A 16944-nucleotide genomic window follows, 5' to 3' on the forward strand; every position below is an offset into this window, starting at 1 on the left:
GCCTCTCAGGGAGGGGTGTAAGTTCTTCCCTCCTCCTCCCAAGTGTCCTCGGGGGGAAGCTCCGTGAGTAAGAAACGGCCATCGGCTGTGCGGAGGAGGCAGAGAAGAGCAGCAGCAGACCCGGATGCTCCCAAAGGCAGGAACATTCCGCACACTCTCTCAGGATAGCTCTAGTAGCTAAAATTGGGACTGGGGGAGAGCCACCGCAAATAAGCATGGCTCCCGCCCCCACCGCTAACAAGCATCACCTATTCGATGATGTGAAAAGTGCCTTACATATGTTATCCTTACACAATAACCACAGCAATCCTAGGAGAGAGATAGAGGTATTATCCAGCTACTAAACAACATCTTCACAGAATGGATTTCCTTTTTCAGACGCTTTGGAAGGGAAAGGGTCAGGTGGATATCCCCAATTGTTCATTTTCTTTGATTTTTTAATGACATATTTAAAAAACAAAAGTATAGACATCATGTAAAAGATACATTTATAGTCACCATCCAGCTTAACAAATCTTGATATTTTGCCATATTTGCTTCAGGTGCTTCTTAAGGAATGAAACATTATAGTTACTGTTGCAGCCCCATGTAACCCTGCTCTGTCTCATTTCCTCTCCAAAGAGAATGACTGTCTGATTAGTTCATCATTCCCATGTATTTTATACTATTACTACATATGTAGGTATCCATAAATAATAGGTAGCATTATTTTTATTTTTTTGTATATTAAACTTTATATATAATGTATGGTATAATATATCAGTTGCTGCATATAGTATTATAATACATACTATATATACATATAATACATATATGTACTCTAATTTGTTTTCACTCATTATATTTCTGAAATTTATTTGAGCTTATCATTTAGCTTTAACATATTTGTTTGAATTACTGTATAGAATTTCACTGCATAACTATATCTCAATTTATCCATTTTCTTACTGATGATGAGTTAAGTTGTTTCCAGTTTTTGCTTTTCAGCAAAGCTCTATTGTGGTTTTGTTTTTGTTTTTGTCCCCACTCAGGGTGAGGACTTGTCTGCCTCCTGTGATATTAATAATTAGTTTCCCTCCTCTGTGGAGTGATTAGAGAGCTCTAAGCGAGAGAGCCCTAGGCAAGGATGCCTAGACTCATGATATCCCCCTCATTCCTTGGCCTCTTTCACAGAGCTCTACCGGGAGTCCCTTTGGATAAGGACAGATACTCTCTTTGAAAGTGAAAAAATTCTCAAATGGAAGGCATCACAAAGTAATAGCCCCAGTAGTCACTGAGTTATGGTGTGCCTTTCCTGCGTTACAGCCAACTGAGACCAGGGCACTGAGGAATTGCCCTGGAGGTTTTACTAAAGTACAGAGATGGGGATGTCAAGACGCAGCTGTCCAAAGAGGACTGGCCTCTGGTCTCCAAGTGCAGGAGTCAGTGTGCTGGCCCGTGGCCTGCACTGCAAGATGGGAGAGAAAGCAGAAAACTGAAGTGTGAGACACTGAAGTCTCTCAATTTACTATCGTCCCACTCAGATGCTTCAGAGGCCCCTGCATTGCGGGCACATCAGGTGTCAGAACTGTTTCATATTTTCAACTGGTAGGAGGTGGACTCATAAAGCAACTCACCATGTAAGAAAGTAGCCTGCAGATTCTGCAGAATGAGCCTCCCATTCCCTTCTTCTAGCCCAGCCAAAGCTGTCTTCTCATCTGTCCCTCCCAACAGGTGACAAGGAATTGATCCAAGAAGTCCTCTTTGATGCCGTGGTGAGTGCCCCCATCGAAGCGTACTGGACCAGCCTGGCCCTCAACAAATCCGAGTAAGTGGTTGCACGTGTCCCCCTTCCATGGCCATTTCCTCACCAGGGCTCCAAAATATGGTTATGGTTTAAAGAACTAAGCTGTTTCAGGAGCCTGGTGTTAAAGTTCTTTAATTTTTCCCAAAGCTCCAAACCACAAAAGCTAGAGCAGATTAGCGGCTCGGGCTTGGATGGCAAGCTCCCGGGTTTGACATATAATTTGTTTGAATTTTAACATTACATGAAACTCAGTATGCCGAGGTAGGGTGACACTTCCGAGAGAGAGGGAGGCGTGAGGAGCGTTTTGTTTTCTGCCTTGCCACAGCTCCCTCTACTTCACAGTCTTGAGGGAACTTGGGATCGAGGCCAGGTTCGGTTGTAGAGTAGGCTGGAGAAAGGAGAGCTCTATTTCCTAGGGCGTCAGACGTAGCCCCGTGGTTTTGTATCTGAAGTGGAGGACGGAGGCTGTGGGAGGAAGGCAGTGATAACTGATGAAAAAGACTAGGGCGGGAACGGCCTCAGCAGCTTATTTTTATTATTATTTTTACTACTATTTTAAGTAGGCGATTAGAGATTAAGAATAAGAAGAAAAATCATTCCTGTTTCCTTATATCTTCATGTGATACATTTATTCATTTCTCTCCACTTTTCTAATCTTCATTAGTTCATCCCCTCTCTTTACCTTCCCTTCTGTCCTGTCTAGCATTCATTCTGTTCTCATTGCCATTCGTGCTTTCATTAGGTCTTGACTATGTGTCTGTTACGTGCCAGGCACTGAACTAGGTGCTGGTGACATGGAAGTAACCCAAACGGATGGGGTCCTTGCCATCGTGGAACCTGTGGCATATAGTGTGCTGCGTTATTGAGACTCATGGTAACTGCTTTGAAGGAGCAGTAAGAACATGTGGATTGTAACAAGATCTAGAGTATACAGGGAAGACAGGAATTAGGTTAGGGAGCACTCCAGGAAGAACAGCATGTGCAAAGGCCCTGAACTGAGAAAGTATTTGACACATTTGAGGAATTTAAAGAAGGTCAATATAGCTGAAATATAGAAGGTAGGTGGAAGATGTCAGGAGATGAGGCTGGAGAGGGGCCAGGTGTCTTAGGATTTTGGGAGTCAAGTAAAGGATTTTGAATTTTATACTCAAAGTATTGGAAAATCATTGACGGATCTTAAGAAGGGTAGGAAGATGATCAGATTTACATTAAAAAACCTCTCTACTGCTGTGTGGAGAACAAAGAGTAATGGGGTAAGAACGACATTAAAGGCTCCTACAGCATTCCAGGGGTTTGCCACTTGAACCAGGGCAGTGGGCACAGAGAGTAGAGGTCTACTCGTCACCTGCCTCAGAGGTAAGACCCCCCGCCAGGACGTGATGATGGGTTTGCTGTGTGAGGACAGGGATATTGCGCCGTCAGGGATCATTTCCAGGTTTATGTCATGACACCTGGGTACATGATGCCATTTGCTAGGAGAGAGACACTGAAGGAGGGTCAGTTTGGGGCGGGGCATGGCCAGAGTCCCTTCTAGACACTGTAGCTTAAAGTGGTTGAAAGTCTCCCAAGTGAAAATGTCAGGTAGGCCGTTTACTGAGTGAGTCTGAAGCTCCAAAGAAAGACTACCATTTTCATCATACTTGGGAGTGTCCTTGCACTGCTTACCTACGTGCATTTAATCCCTGGGGCACTGGAAAAGAATCGAGCTTTCCTGGGGTTTCTTTTTCTAGTGGATGTGGAAATGTTTCTATTGAGCTCTCATGAAACTCAAAATCTTGAGCAAAGATTGCTGGTTCTGATTCATTCCTAACACATACGGAAGATTTTCAAAATGGTAGCTTGCTTTGTAGTCCACATCTGTAACTGATTGGACAGCCTGGCTATCCAATTTGGTGTAGGCTGTAAGCAGAAACAAATGCACGGTGTTGGTTTTTATTCAACCCTTAAATACTTAAAGGTAGTACTGACCACCTTGGCGGCCGTCAAAGATGAAGTAACCAATGATCTCACATTGAAGATGACATGGATAGTGCTTCAGATCAAATTGCTACTAGCACCTAGGACAGAGAAGAAAACTCAAGAATTGGCATTTTCTTCATACTTTTATTGTAGGATAAAATTATGTGTTTGTGGAGAAAGGCTAGTTGCTTTTTTCAAAGGAGAAGCGTGCATTGTAAATCTCCTGAAGGACAAGCTCAAACATTATAAAACTTGCCTTGAATGTTGAAACAAAATTATTTTTAGTGAATTTTTTAAATCAGTTTTCCTTGCTAAGGCCATCCTTGGAGTTTCTATCTGTGACATCCTACAAGGCTATTTGAAGAAGCCATTTCTTGCCTCATCTTTTGAGGGTCGGTGGTGAGACTACAGCCTGTGCTCTGGTGGAAGTTTTAAGTTTTAAGCTGTGTGGACGTCAGTTCCTATTCCAGCCATGTGGAATTTCGGGCTGTGGGATGTGGCACATTTGGGTCAGTGGCTCAGTTGTTTATTCCCTCGAATGGCAGATTCTATTAATGATCTCAGGCTAGACTCGGTAGCATCGGTGCAGAAAACTAATCCCAAGGATTTCTTCCTCTGCTTAAAGCCCTCCTATTCTCAGCCTGCTCTCTCTGAATTTATACCCAGAACCGTGAGAGAAGGATGGATTAATGGTTGTAAGTGCGTTTTTGTCATTCTGCTTTTGTTGGCAGAAAGTTCTTCAATTTTCCTGCGAGTATCACCATGAAGACTTTTGTAAAGGATAAGAGTTTTCATTCTACGCTTTGTGCGTGTGTGTGCTTGTGTGTCTGTGTTCCCATAAGTTCTGTCGAAGTTCAGGTTTCAAAACTGCTATGTTGAAAATCATTCCGTGAGTCTTGAAATACAAAAGCCATGATCTGCTTACTGTCTGGAAGCATCCCCTGATGTCTGCTGTTCTGTTTCAGGAATTCTGACAAGGGCGTGGAGGTTGCCTTCCTCGGCACTCGCACAGGCCTCTCAAGAATCAACCTGTTCGTGGGGGCCGAGCAGCTCACCAATCAGTAAGTGTAGGAAGGCTCCTCTGCAGGGGCTCCGGGAGCTCCTGAAACGGGAAATTCAAAGGGAAGCGTATTTCACTGTTTGATTCCACCACCGGTAGAAACAAAATTCAGGCCACCGCAGGCCTGTTAAGATTTTTCCTTTCTGTTCCACCATGGGGGCCCCAGCGTGTATGCTCACCTGCCTGCTAGCCCCTCCACAACCCTTTGTTCCTCACGCTTGCTGGCTTCTGTCCACCGTCCTGGAGTCCTCTCCTGCTCTGGTGAGTCATTTCAGAACCCTGGGAGGCAGTGCCGCTGCTGGGGGAGCCACCAGAGGGAGGGAGCGCTCATCTCCTGACAAATGGCTTCAGGGCATTCAGCTGTTGTGCAGCTATGCTGAGGAATTACTGCCTGCAGGAAAATCAGTGTTTCGAGCCTTGTTTATTTGTTTATGTTTTAATAAACCTCTGTGCCTCTGTACTTAGCCAGAGGGACTGCAGACCTCCACAGCCAGGGGTGGGCTGTCTGGGGGCACTGGGGTTTGACAGTGTCTCTTTGTACTTCCAAGGAGACCTGTTTGGACGGTGGGCAGAGATTAGCTGAGTCCACTACCCAGATGCTCTTTGAGCCACTGCTCAGCCCCGTGTCTTCAGAGAGCCACGGGCCCTTAACTCACCAAACGACTGTTTCCCCAGAGCTGGTGGGGAGTCTGTGAAGTCTTTTCTGAGCCTGTTAGTGTCTTCTCCCCATTTCTTTTCTCTGAAGCAAGAGAAATTATTAGGCCAGGGACAAATGGATCATGAGATTCAGAAAGCGTGGCTTGCAAGTGTGTGTGTGAGTTCACAGGTTACCAGGGAGCATAACACACTCCGACCTTCAGGGTCCCTGAGGGTGAGTAACCAAGCCACATGGGGTGGCTGCAGATTTGAGAGGTGTTGGCCCACCAGGGGCCCACGGAGGCAACGCTGCCTTCCTGTCTAGCCTGAGTTCAGTGGTGCTGCTTGCCTTTCTTAGACGAGGCCCTGACACCAACCACATAACCTTACAAACCCCATGTGGTAAATGGCAGATTGGTCGATCCTTAGGTGGTTTGGGAGACTGGCTTTGAATTCTGTCCTAGCACTTTGGCTTTCTTGGTATCTCACACTTGTCATGTATGAAATCGGCTGTAGTTGGGACTTGATTTTTTTTAAAGCTTTTTTAGCCCTGTATCCCCTAACAATTATTTTTCCAGAGAGCAAGTTCCTAGGAAGGGCTAGAAATGCTGAGATACACATTGCCTTCTCCTGTTAGCATTCAGAGAGGCAAAGGGAGACACAGGAATAGATTTTCTTTTACTCAGGGAGGAAGGATGCTGCTGGTACTGAGATTAAAAGGAGCAAACAAAAATAACAACAAAACACGAAATCTTGCTAGTCTGATATCTGTGTTACTGTGATGGATTTAAAAGACAACAGGAACACTGGGCTGTGTATCTGGCTCATCTCACGTGTGCATCTTCATTCCCTTCATCTGAAAGGTGAGGGTAATGATCTCTTTCAGTTATTGAGAGGATCAAAAAATTATAGATGTAAAACTGCTTTGAGAAGCTAAATACCTACATTAATGAGTTCTGTTACCTGTGGCATTACTGTGACCCAGAGTGGGTACTCATATACTGTGTGGATGGATGAAATGATTCTTCTGTCTTCATATCGCTGGGTCATATAGAGCTGTGGTCCCCAACCTCTGGGCTGCAGACTGGAACCTGTCCGTGGCCTGTTAGGAACTGGCCGCACAGCAGGAGGTGAGCAGCGAGTGAGCAAGCGAAGCTTCATCTGTATTAACAGCCGCTCCCCATCGCTCGCATCACCGCATGAGCTTCGCCTCCTGTCAGATCAGCAGGGGCATTAGATTCTCATAGGAGCGCAAACCCTACTGTAAACTGCGCATGCGAGGGATTTTGATTGCGCGCTCCTTATGAGAATCGAATGCCTGATGGTCTGAGGTGGTGATGTGAGCACTGGGAAGTGGTTGCAAATACAGACTATCATTAGCAGAGAGGTTTGACTGCACAATAAATGTAATGTGCTGGGATCTTCCCGAAACCATCCCTGTCCCCCTCTCCCCCCCAACCCCCCTCAGTAGAAAAATTGTCTTCCATGAAACCGGTCCCTGGTGCCAAAAAGGTTAGGGACCACTGAGAGGCCCTAACATCTATTGTCTTGGAGTCTTTTTCTTGCCTATCCCCTCCCACCAAGTGGTATTCATTGAGATCCAGCAATTTGGATACACTCTCTGAGCCAGGACTAGAAAATATTTAATGTTTCTGATTTTTGTTTTAGTTTTTGTTTTTGACTAGGATATGAAAGGAAGTATTATTGGGCAGAAAACTTGATAATATAAAGTCCCCACCCTGGAATTAATTTCTACTGTCATCAGTCTTCTACACTGAGATTCTATCTCCTGTCCCCACCGCCTGCATTTGGAAGTGGGTCAGTTATAGTTCATGGCCTCTGTAACTCTGTAACCCTGTAACATCATCCCCAGTGGTGACAATATATTTTGTGCCTTCAGTGTGACCTCTCATGTCACTATGCATACAGCATCCGGTGATGTTAGCCTTCTCAGTGCAGTTACTGGTCCCCTCTCCAGCCCTAAGTTTCAAAGATGACCAGTTTACACCTTCCATTCGAACCCCAGGGAACAAAATAGACTCTTGGGCTTTTAGAATCTCATATATTTGTTTGAGCCCATTTTCAGGTTATATGACGCCCTTCACGTATGGTCTCATGTTATTCTGATAGCATCCTGATGAGTGCAGCATTCCTATATTCCCATTTTACAGATGAGTAAGTAGGGGTTCAGAGACTCAGTTACTCACCCAAGGTCACCCAGCTCTGCCCAGAACCTGGACCTGGCTGACATAGCACCACAGTAGCCCCCAGTATCCAGAAGCTTTCATCTTCTCAGAAGGATCTTTCTTCCTGAAGAATATTTCTGGGATTCTGTAGAATCAGCTCTCCCCTTCCCGCTTCCTCCCAAATCGCTGCTTGGTGGTTGACAGGGGCCTCCCAGGTTTCCTGGAAACCAGAATCTTTCACATTCACACCAGCACTAATGGAGACCAAGTGTGCTCCTGCTTGCTGCCCTGGGTGCCAGCATTGTCCTGGGCATCAGGGCACCAGGCACCCAGATGTGCAGCATTCCAAACCATCCCTAAAGCCTGAATGTCACCATCAGTCTAAGTGAAGACCACCTTACACCTTCTACCCAAGCTATCATCCCATCTACCATGACTCTGGCATTGAAAGGGCACCTGTTGCCTGTGGTGATGTGACCACTAAAAAGATCTGCCAGGAGTGAAGACACCTTCTGCTCAGCCGTGGCTGTGTTCCTGGCCCAGCGTGGAAGGCAGCTGTTCATCCTGCCAAGGGCTGGGCAGTAGAAGCTCCTCCCCACACACGTTCAAGTCAGGTTTATGAAGAATCTCATGTCTAAAGAAAACAAGTAAAAGGCTACAATTTCAATATTTGTGAAGCCCAGTGATTTTAGGATCAGGAAACATTAGCGCCGAATAGAGCAGCACCAAGAAGAGCTTGTCTATCACGCTGAGCCTAGGAGTCCCTGTGCCCAGCATTCTGATTAGCATGGGAGGTCCCCGCACCTTCTCAGTCCTGCTCATGACTCCCAAGTTGGCCTTGGCCTCCTGAATGAGAATACAGTGCTTTGCAAAATTTTAAAACAGTGTTTAATGTCTGGAGAGTCATCTTGTCAGCGAGAGTCAGTAAAGAAATGTAGGCGCTATGCTATACCAGACCATTTTTGGTCCACAATGAATGACCAGTTCTAGTAGCACAAAATTTTATAGCAGATTTACAGAGTAGAGCATTTACAAAGGAAGGTGGCTTTACCAAGAGGGAATTTGAAAGAATGAAGACATTTTATTTAGAAAAGATATAGGAAGTTATCTTTAATACTTGAGGAGCTCTTATCTGGATATGAGATCTGATTAATTGTGTGATCATTAAGCATACACTGAGTGCCTACTGAGAGCCGGGCCCTGGAGATACTGAGAAGAAGAAGGTCCCGGCCCTTAGGGAGGAATTAGAACATGCTCGTGCGGGTTACAGGGAGGCAGATTCCACAACCATCTCAGAGCTGGAGGGTGCCCTCTAATGACCTGGGCTTCCTCTCTGAAATGTGGGCTCTCCATCTTTCGTGGAGTTCATGGCAACTCTGGTTTGCCATACCTGCAGCTGTAGAATGCTTTCCTGAACTAGGTGCCAAGTTTAGGAAACCAACTAGTTAGAACTCAGCATAAAACTTTCTCTCCATGGTCCATGTGATCCAACTCCATGCTGCAAGTTCTGGAAAGTGGTGCCATTTGTGCTCCATCCGACGGCCTTTTACTTACCTACACATTGTCCCCCGATTGGTATCCCTTCCTGAAAAACCTCTGCAGAGTGTGGGCTAGCCAGGCAGTCATTCCCTCCCCCGAGGTGCACCATCTCGACCAGAATGGGACACTCGGTACTGGAGAGTAAATGTGACTCTCTAGAGATAAGTCAAGTCAATCAACATGCATTGGCTTGAGTATGTCTAAGGCTCTATGGAGAGATACACATGTGAACAAAGCTCCTATCCTCAGGGGTCTTGGGAGCCTTGGGGAGGGGACTTGGCAATTGTGCAGATAAAGCCAAGAAAACGGACGGATTCGTGAGAGTGACTGAGAGTGTGGGGCCCAGGGTGGGGTAAGAACTTGCACGTGTCTCTGTGGGTTCATGAGGGAGGTGGTACAGGAGCTGTCCCTTTGGAGAGGGAGAGGGGAAGGAGAATGCATATAGCCTTCCCCTAGATGGAGACACTAGGGGCGGAGGGAGGGCACTAGGGAGGGTGGGGATTCACAACGAGGATGTGAGCAGCCCTGTTGTCTGGAGAGTAGGCAGGTGAGCAATTCAGGTGCAAAGACCCTGACGTGGGCCCACTTTAACCTCCTTCACGCTTTTTCTAAGAAGAGTGATTTGCCTTTTTGACACTTGTTCTGAGTAAGATCTACTTAAGAAATTGATTCTCCCAAGGGTATGTGTACATGTGGGTTTCAAAGCCAGACTAAGCTTTCTGTTTTATTTTATTTTATTTTTCTGGAGATAGAGTCTCACTCTGTTGCCCAGGCTAGAGTGCTGTGGCGTCAGCCTAGCTCACAGCAACCTCAAACTCCTGGGCTCAAGTGATCCTCCTGCCTCAGCCTCCCGAGTAGCTGGGACTACAGACCTGTGCCACACCCAGCTCATTTTTCTATTTTTAGTAGAGACGGGGTCTCGCTCTTGCTCAGGCTAGTCTCGAACTTCTGAACTCAAGTGATCTGCCCACCTCAGCCTCCCAGAGTGCTAGGATTACAGGCATGAGCCACCGTGCCCAGCCAAAGCTTTCTGTTTTAAAGGGGCCACACTTTGGTCTTCTGCTGTGATTTCTGGAGGCTTCGCCTGTTTGCTTGCTTCAGACTTTAGGGTAATTGATTGATATATGAGGAAAAGTCAGTTTAGCCCATGGGAAATCTGACTGCCATAGCTCAACAAGATATTTTTGAGTCATCTGGGGCGGCTGGTGTTCACTCAGGTCCTCTCTGTACTGAGAAAGGCAAGGGTTCTCAAAGGCAACACTGGTTTTACCTGACAGAGGCTGTTGGGATTCACCCTGTCCACCTCTGTCTTGCTGAGTGGGGCCATGTTCTTATTCTGTTCCATTTCTAGGGACTTCTTGAAAGCGGGAGACAAGGAGAACATTTTTAACGCAGACCATTTTCCTCTCTGGTACCGAAGAGCAGCTGAGCAGATTCCAGGGAGCTTCGTCTACTCAATCCCATTCAGCACAGGTGGGTGCCGTTGTTGAAGGCGGGCTCTGTCTGTCTGGTCCAGTGGGCCTGGGTGTCGTGTGCAGTGTGTGGGGCAGCTGCCTGAATGCTGAAAGGAACCAGGTTCAACCTTCACAGTTTATGCTGAATACTGGGCCAGCCCTGAACCAGTGACCTGTTCCGTAAGTGTAATAGCACCAAATAAAATGAAGATTTTACTTAACCAAATTGTGCAAAAGCATTTGAGGAAGCAGGACCGGTATTCTGCACTCTCTGGAATTTGTATATAAACTTCTCAGTTGCTTTTTTTAATACTGTCATGGGCCCACTGAGAGAAAGTTCAGGCATCCTTTGCCAGAACCTTCAGCAAGTCACATCATTTCAGAGGTCCACAATTCTCCATTGGAACTGCATTGATTTAAATTGATATCAATGCAGGAGCAAGGACTGACTCTGTATAGCCATGTGCTCTCCGGACAGAGGGCTGCAGTGACCTGTGAGAGGCACAGAGCTGATTGTCTTTCCAGTCCTAAGATTTTATAATGGTATGAAGAAGTCAAGGTCACCTTCCTCCAAAAAGAATGAAGCGCTGTCTTATTTCAACCAATATTGGAAGCAAGACCAACTGGAAATGCTTTAATTGTCCTTATTGTTTTATCTCATGCATCTGACATTTTTGGCACTCATTCTGTGAAAGGGTCTATACTGGGCATTGCAGGAACTTCAGAGATGAATGAAACCTAGTTATATAAACTTGGATTGCTCTGCAAAGTTTAATCTATAGTTATATTTTATATTAGGGCCTTTCGTATTAATCTCTTACAAACATTCGTAACTCAGCCCTAAGGGAAGCTCTCCAGGGCTCGTGTCCAATCCCCCCTCCCTAAGTCTTGGTACTTTCTCATTTCCATGAATAAAAACCTTTTCAGAAAGGGTGCTTTTGAAATTTGTAGAAGATATGTTGACAAGAGTTGTCTAGTAATTAGTTGAATGGACTCATTGGGAAGAGGGTCCCTCATTAATGGGCATATTTAAGGAAAGGCTGGATGTTGCTGATGAGGTTCTGTCTGGCTGGGATTTCAGGCTAGATCATTAGGTTCTCTTCAGGGCTAAGGGTCTCTGAGTCCGTGCTCCTTTGCTGGCATGTATGGAAGCCCATATTTGTGTTTGCTGCCTCAACCATAAATTTCGAGGCATCTGAAGCTCTGTCTTTATGTTTATCTGCGTCGCACTTTATTGCTGAAAATAGCAACTAAGAGACAGCGGACGTTTTCATTTTGTGGCAGATCTGTGAATACTAATGTTATCTCCTATCAAGCAATCTCATGAGACTGCCTTCTTCACAGTCCTCTAGAGAAAAAAAGACAGAACTTAGCTTGCTGTTCTTTTGATTCTAGACTAGAATCATCAAGTTGGCCTTTTGTTGCAGAGTGGCTTTTGCCCAACTGCACAGGGAGAAAGAGGAGTGGGAGGCGAGAACATCCCCCCAAACTGCTTTGTGTGTGTGTGTGTGTACTTACAGCCCCTCATGGCAGTTTGCTTTGCTATCCACTGTTTTTCCTAAAAGAATTATGTCTGGGAAAAAACCAAATTCTGGTTAATTAAAGCTGTTGTTGAACTGGTTTTTGGTAACTAGGGTTTTCCCTGAACTTTCAATGTAATAGTATAGTGAAGTGAAATTTACTTGGTTCGTGGTAAAGTCATGGATGACATGACAGCTTAGCATGTTTCATGGACCTTTAAATTCAAGGAAAATCTTAAAAATCACCAAGTACAAGTTACTGTGATTGAACTCTCTCTGTTTTCTCTACTGCGTGTTGAATACCTGTACAAACTGGAGAAGAATCTGAGACTTGGGCCAGGAGGAAATTCCTGATTGCTTCAGTCATAAGTGTATTCAAATTCAGGCTTGACTTTTTCCTGCTTCTTGATTCAATTGGATTTCATTCAACTCACATTCATTGAGCAGCTTTTATAAGGCAGGCATTAGACTAACAATTACTAACTCTGAGCATTCAGAATTTGTGCTCAGCGTCTTTTAATTCATGAGTATCGGAGCTATTGTTGGTATTTGAAAATCTCTTAACACTAATGCCATATTGTTACCAGAATAATAATAGTTTGGAGTAAAGATTACATTCTAGCTCTTTCTCTGTTTAGAATGGTTTTGCTCAGAAAAACTGGGCTTAAAATTAAAATTTTATAGATCAGTAAAGATTTAGCCAAGGAACTAGAGCTAAAGTTGCCAACTTGTAAAATAATTTCAAAACTCTCCGTGGCTATATTTAGACAGGCAATGTAAGTATGACTCCTGACACAAGTTAACACTGCAGTTTGTAACCACAGATTACCAAAAGACAGGGTCCCTCCATGGTAGTCAATGTGTTCAATGTGAAGAGGCTACACATTTCCCAGTGTGGGTGATTATAACTTGGTACATTGATTCCTTTGCAGAGAGGACCAGCCACACTGCACTGATGGCCCAACAGAGTAGGCAGGTTGTCCACAGCCCAGAGGACTCTGGGGTCTGGGAACTGAGCCCCAGAACAATTTGCAGAATAGGTGACTATGGCCAATGTGATTATTCTCTTAACACGTGCACTGTAAGTCTCTTCATTTTTGTCATGGTGGTTTTTCTTTTCACAGGAACGGTCAACAAAAGCAATGTGGTGACAGCGAGTACCTCCATCCAGCTCCTGGATGAACGGAAATCTCCTGTGGTGGCAGGTAAATGGCAGATTTCGATCAGTAAACATAAAGTAAGCACAGTGTCCATTCAGCTGGCCAGTCCACTACTTCTATGGAGCATGCCTATGCTCCAAAAAGTAGGTTTGGAAAGGAGAAAAAAATTTAAAATTACTTCCTTCTCAGCTTGGTGTCATCTCCTCCAAACCAAGGCTCTGACAGCTGATGGTGGTTGATGTGAAAACAGAAATCTTTCCCAGCATTTCTATTCTTAAACCCTGATCCAGTAAGAAATTGTTGGTATGTGCGGAGGAGAATGTCTCGGTGGTAGGTAGCATGTTCATTTAAAGTAAACTCCGCAATTCCTGCTTCTATATCATTAAGGTGACAGCGGGCATACAAGGAAATTGTGAGTTTGTTTTTGGCAAGCACAAACTGAAATGTGCTCTTCTCCAGAGAGACTGAAATTTTCATCACCCTAATCCCCACGAGGAATTAGAGTTAGATATATCTGCAGGTGCTGGGTTTGGGACCAGGAAAGAGCAAAAACACTTTACGACTGAGAGTCTTGAATTCTCAAAGACGTCCTGGTTTTTCCCATTTCTCTCATTTCTCAAAAGTGTCAGTAGATGTCAGTGGATGGCTGGGGGCTTTCACTGGTGGTATTTGGCCTAAAGGGCTGGAAACTACCACAAACTCTTCTTTGAGAATAGCTTCTGACAAAAACAAGGCCCAAGAGCATGTCTGGCACATAGTCTATTTTGCTATATAATTGTTGGATCCACTGGTTGATGGATGGGTGATACTCTCCAAGCACCATCCTGGCGTTGGCTAGCTTTACTAACGGGAATTGTTTTGTTTTCAGGCGGCCGCCTTCAGTAAGTTGTACTTTAGGATGACTTTGAACATCAACTTCAGTGTGTTTGCCCTCTGTGAATATTTGTGGGAAGGAATGCAAATGGAATACATGTAGGAGACCCATTTGAAGTGGTTGTTCTTTGGCGTGGAAATGTTGCTTTTTTCCCCCATTTCATTCCTGACTTAGCCTATGCATCATAATTGTGTTAATAGGAATTGGAAGATTTAGGGACAGTTGCCCTTGTTGTTTCTGGGTTACTCGATATGACAAGGAAGACAGTCTTATATATCTGACCTGTGGCTCGTCATGAACTAAGCAGACCTGTAATTAATCAGCCAGGAGATGCAGGCTCTGAGGATTCACAGTTGCTGTCTTCAGATTTTGTCGCTTAATGTCTCATGTTCCTTCAGGGAAGTGGGGGACAGGATCATTTAACTCAGCAAGATTTATTTTTGCTTAAAGGAGGTCAGACTTGCTTACCTCCTGGCTGGCCCAGCCAACTAATTCTGGACACATGTTATGTACTGGGAGCTGTGGCCACGTGCAGCAGCTGGCAAAGACAGGGCTGGCCAAAGCTGTCTGTCCGTCTGTTTGAAATTTCTTTTTAAAACCCTTTCTTTGGTTTTCTAATTCAGTCATCGTGAAGGTTGCTCTGTTGGCCCTAAGGTCACTGTGCCTATCCCAGCCACCTCTGTCCAAGGTTATAAATGGCGCTCACGTATTTCCAAATGCTGTATGTTTCATAAATGCCTATTTGGCTGAGAATGGATGAAACATGGACTCAATCTGAGCACTGTGTAGCTAGTCTAGAGAAGAACATGCATTTTCCAAATGGTGTGCTGGTCCTTTGTTGAGTTACACAGCTGGCCAGAGACCACAGGCAGGTCATGAGACAGGGTTTGGCTCGCCCTGAGTGGGTAGAAGAGGCCTCCTCCTGTTTACTGCTTCTCAGTGTGTGTCAACTGGTCCCCATTTTCAGAAGATAATTACAGAGCAAGACCAAGAAGCAAGGTCATCCGAGGAACTGTATTTAGTTCTTACTTTTTAAAATTGGTGATTATTAACCTTCTTTTTCAAACTGTGTTTGGTGGAATTGCTTGGCTTTGATCTTGAAGGCTGCGTGGATACAGCCCCAAGAAGGCAATGACCTCAGGAAGACCTTGCTGTCTCTAAAAGCAGAGCAGCCTCTTCAGCACATCCCCCAAGTTCCACTGACTCTGACTCAACCATCATGTCACTATGTGATTAGGTTTGGTAACTTTCCTCTGTGTATTTTCCTCAAATTAAGTAGACATTGTTTACTGCTCTAAAATTAAAGAGGCCGTTTTAATTGGGGACGAGGCCTTGTTTTGGCAGATGAAGATGAATATGTGAGCAGGCTTGACCCATCAGCGTGCCTCCAACAGCAGATGGAAGACAGTCGACTGGCAGTAATTTGGGGTTTCAATGAAATATTGTGTTGAACTGAAATTTATCTGAAAGAAAAGGTGTACAACTTTGCAAATTCTTATTAAGGACTCCTTTGCAAGGCCTGCCCTACTCCCAGGCCTGATCTGGTATTCTCATGTTCATTGGGTGTATGTGTGTGGGGTAGAAAGAGTTTTCTGTTTTGTTTTTTTGTTTTATGCTTTATTCTCTTCTTTCTTTTATCTTATTTTCTTTTTTAAACAAAAACATTTAGCTACTCATCTGTCAATGACACCTTTGAAGAAAGGCCAGTCAAACTGGGCAGGGTTTCATTTGTACGTCAGCCTCTGTGCATAAACAGGCCCCATCCATCTTCCCGGCCTATGACATTGCTTACAGCCCTTCTCTTGAGAAGCCTGCCAGCCCTCCAGCTGCCACCAGTGTGCTGCAGTTTCTTAATTGCTTTCCCACTGCACAGCAAGAAATGGTAGGACTTTCCCTTTGGTCTACCGAGTCTCTCTGGAGCCCTGGAACTTTCTGTGTATGTCAGGTCCCTAATGCATTTTTTTTTGCTATTGGAAGAGCAAACCTTGGACTATAAGGTTCACATTGGTTTGTCACTCACTCTATAACTTGCTAAATGTGTGGTCTTGGGTCTCTAAAGATCTATCTAAAATAGCATTGGGATTATTACCTCCTTTGCCTTATTCTGTATTGATTTGGGGATAGAATGAGAAAATAAACAAGAAAATTCCTGGATATAAAAAAGTATAAAAATGCTAGGATTTGGGGTAATCCATTTTTTATCTTAAAGTTGTAGCATAGTCACTCTTTCATTTATTCATCAGTAAATATTTCCTGAGACTCTGCTTTTGCCAGGCACTCTAGGTATAAATAAATAATAACCAGTGTCTTAGTCCCTTTTGTGTTGATGTGATATACTACCACAGATGCAGTAATTTATAAAGAAAAATTATTTCTTACAGTTATGGAGGCTGGGAAGTCCAAGGTTAAGGGACCCATGTCTGACAAGGGCCTGCTGGCTGCATCATCCCATGGTGGAAGGTGGAAGGCGGAAGGTGGAAGGGCAAGAGAGCATGAGAAAGGGAGGAAGGGGGCCTGACTTCATCCCTTTATCAAGAACCCACTCCTGTGATAACTAACCCACTCCCATGATACCAGCATTAATCTAGTCATAAAGGCAGAGCCCTCATGATCTAATCACCTTTTAAAGGTTCCACATCTCAGTGCGGTTGCATTGGGGATTATGTGTTCCACATATGAACTTTGGGGGACACATTCAAACCATAGCAACCAGGCTCTGTAATCGATACCCCTTCCTCCTTCCAAGGCCTGTAAGATAGCAACTATTTTT

At 44.7% G+C, this 16944-nt stretch overlaps 1 protein-coding gene across 1 annotated transcript in view; it reads left to right on the top strand.

The window, feature by feature from the left end:
- Positions 1–16944, top strand: part of CACNA2D3 (calcium channel, voltage-dependent, alpha 2/delta subunit 3) — an 869108-nt gene that overhangs the window by 701692 nt on the left and 150472 nt on the right. Inside the window, exons 24-27 of the mRNA XM_012643362.1 lie at positions 1714–1807; positions 4711–4806; positions 10518–10639; positions 13265–13345. Of these exons, the coding sequence (XP_012498816.1) occupies positions 1714–1807; positions 4711–4806; positions 10518–10639; positions 13265–13345 (393 nt within the window). The remainder of the gene's footprint in view (positions 1–1713; positions 1808–4710; positions 4807–10517; positions 10640–13264; positions 13346–16944) is intronic.

The sequence above is a fragment of the Propithecus coquereli genome, unplaced genomic scaffold (genome assembly GCF_000956105.1).
Source record: "Propithecus coquereli isolate 6110/MARCELLA unplaced genomic scaffold, Pcoq_1.0 Scaffold1, whole genome shotgun sequence".
NCBI lineage: Eukaryota > Metazoa > Chordata > Mammalia > Primates > Indriidae > Propithecus > Propithecus coquereli.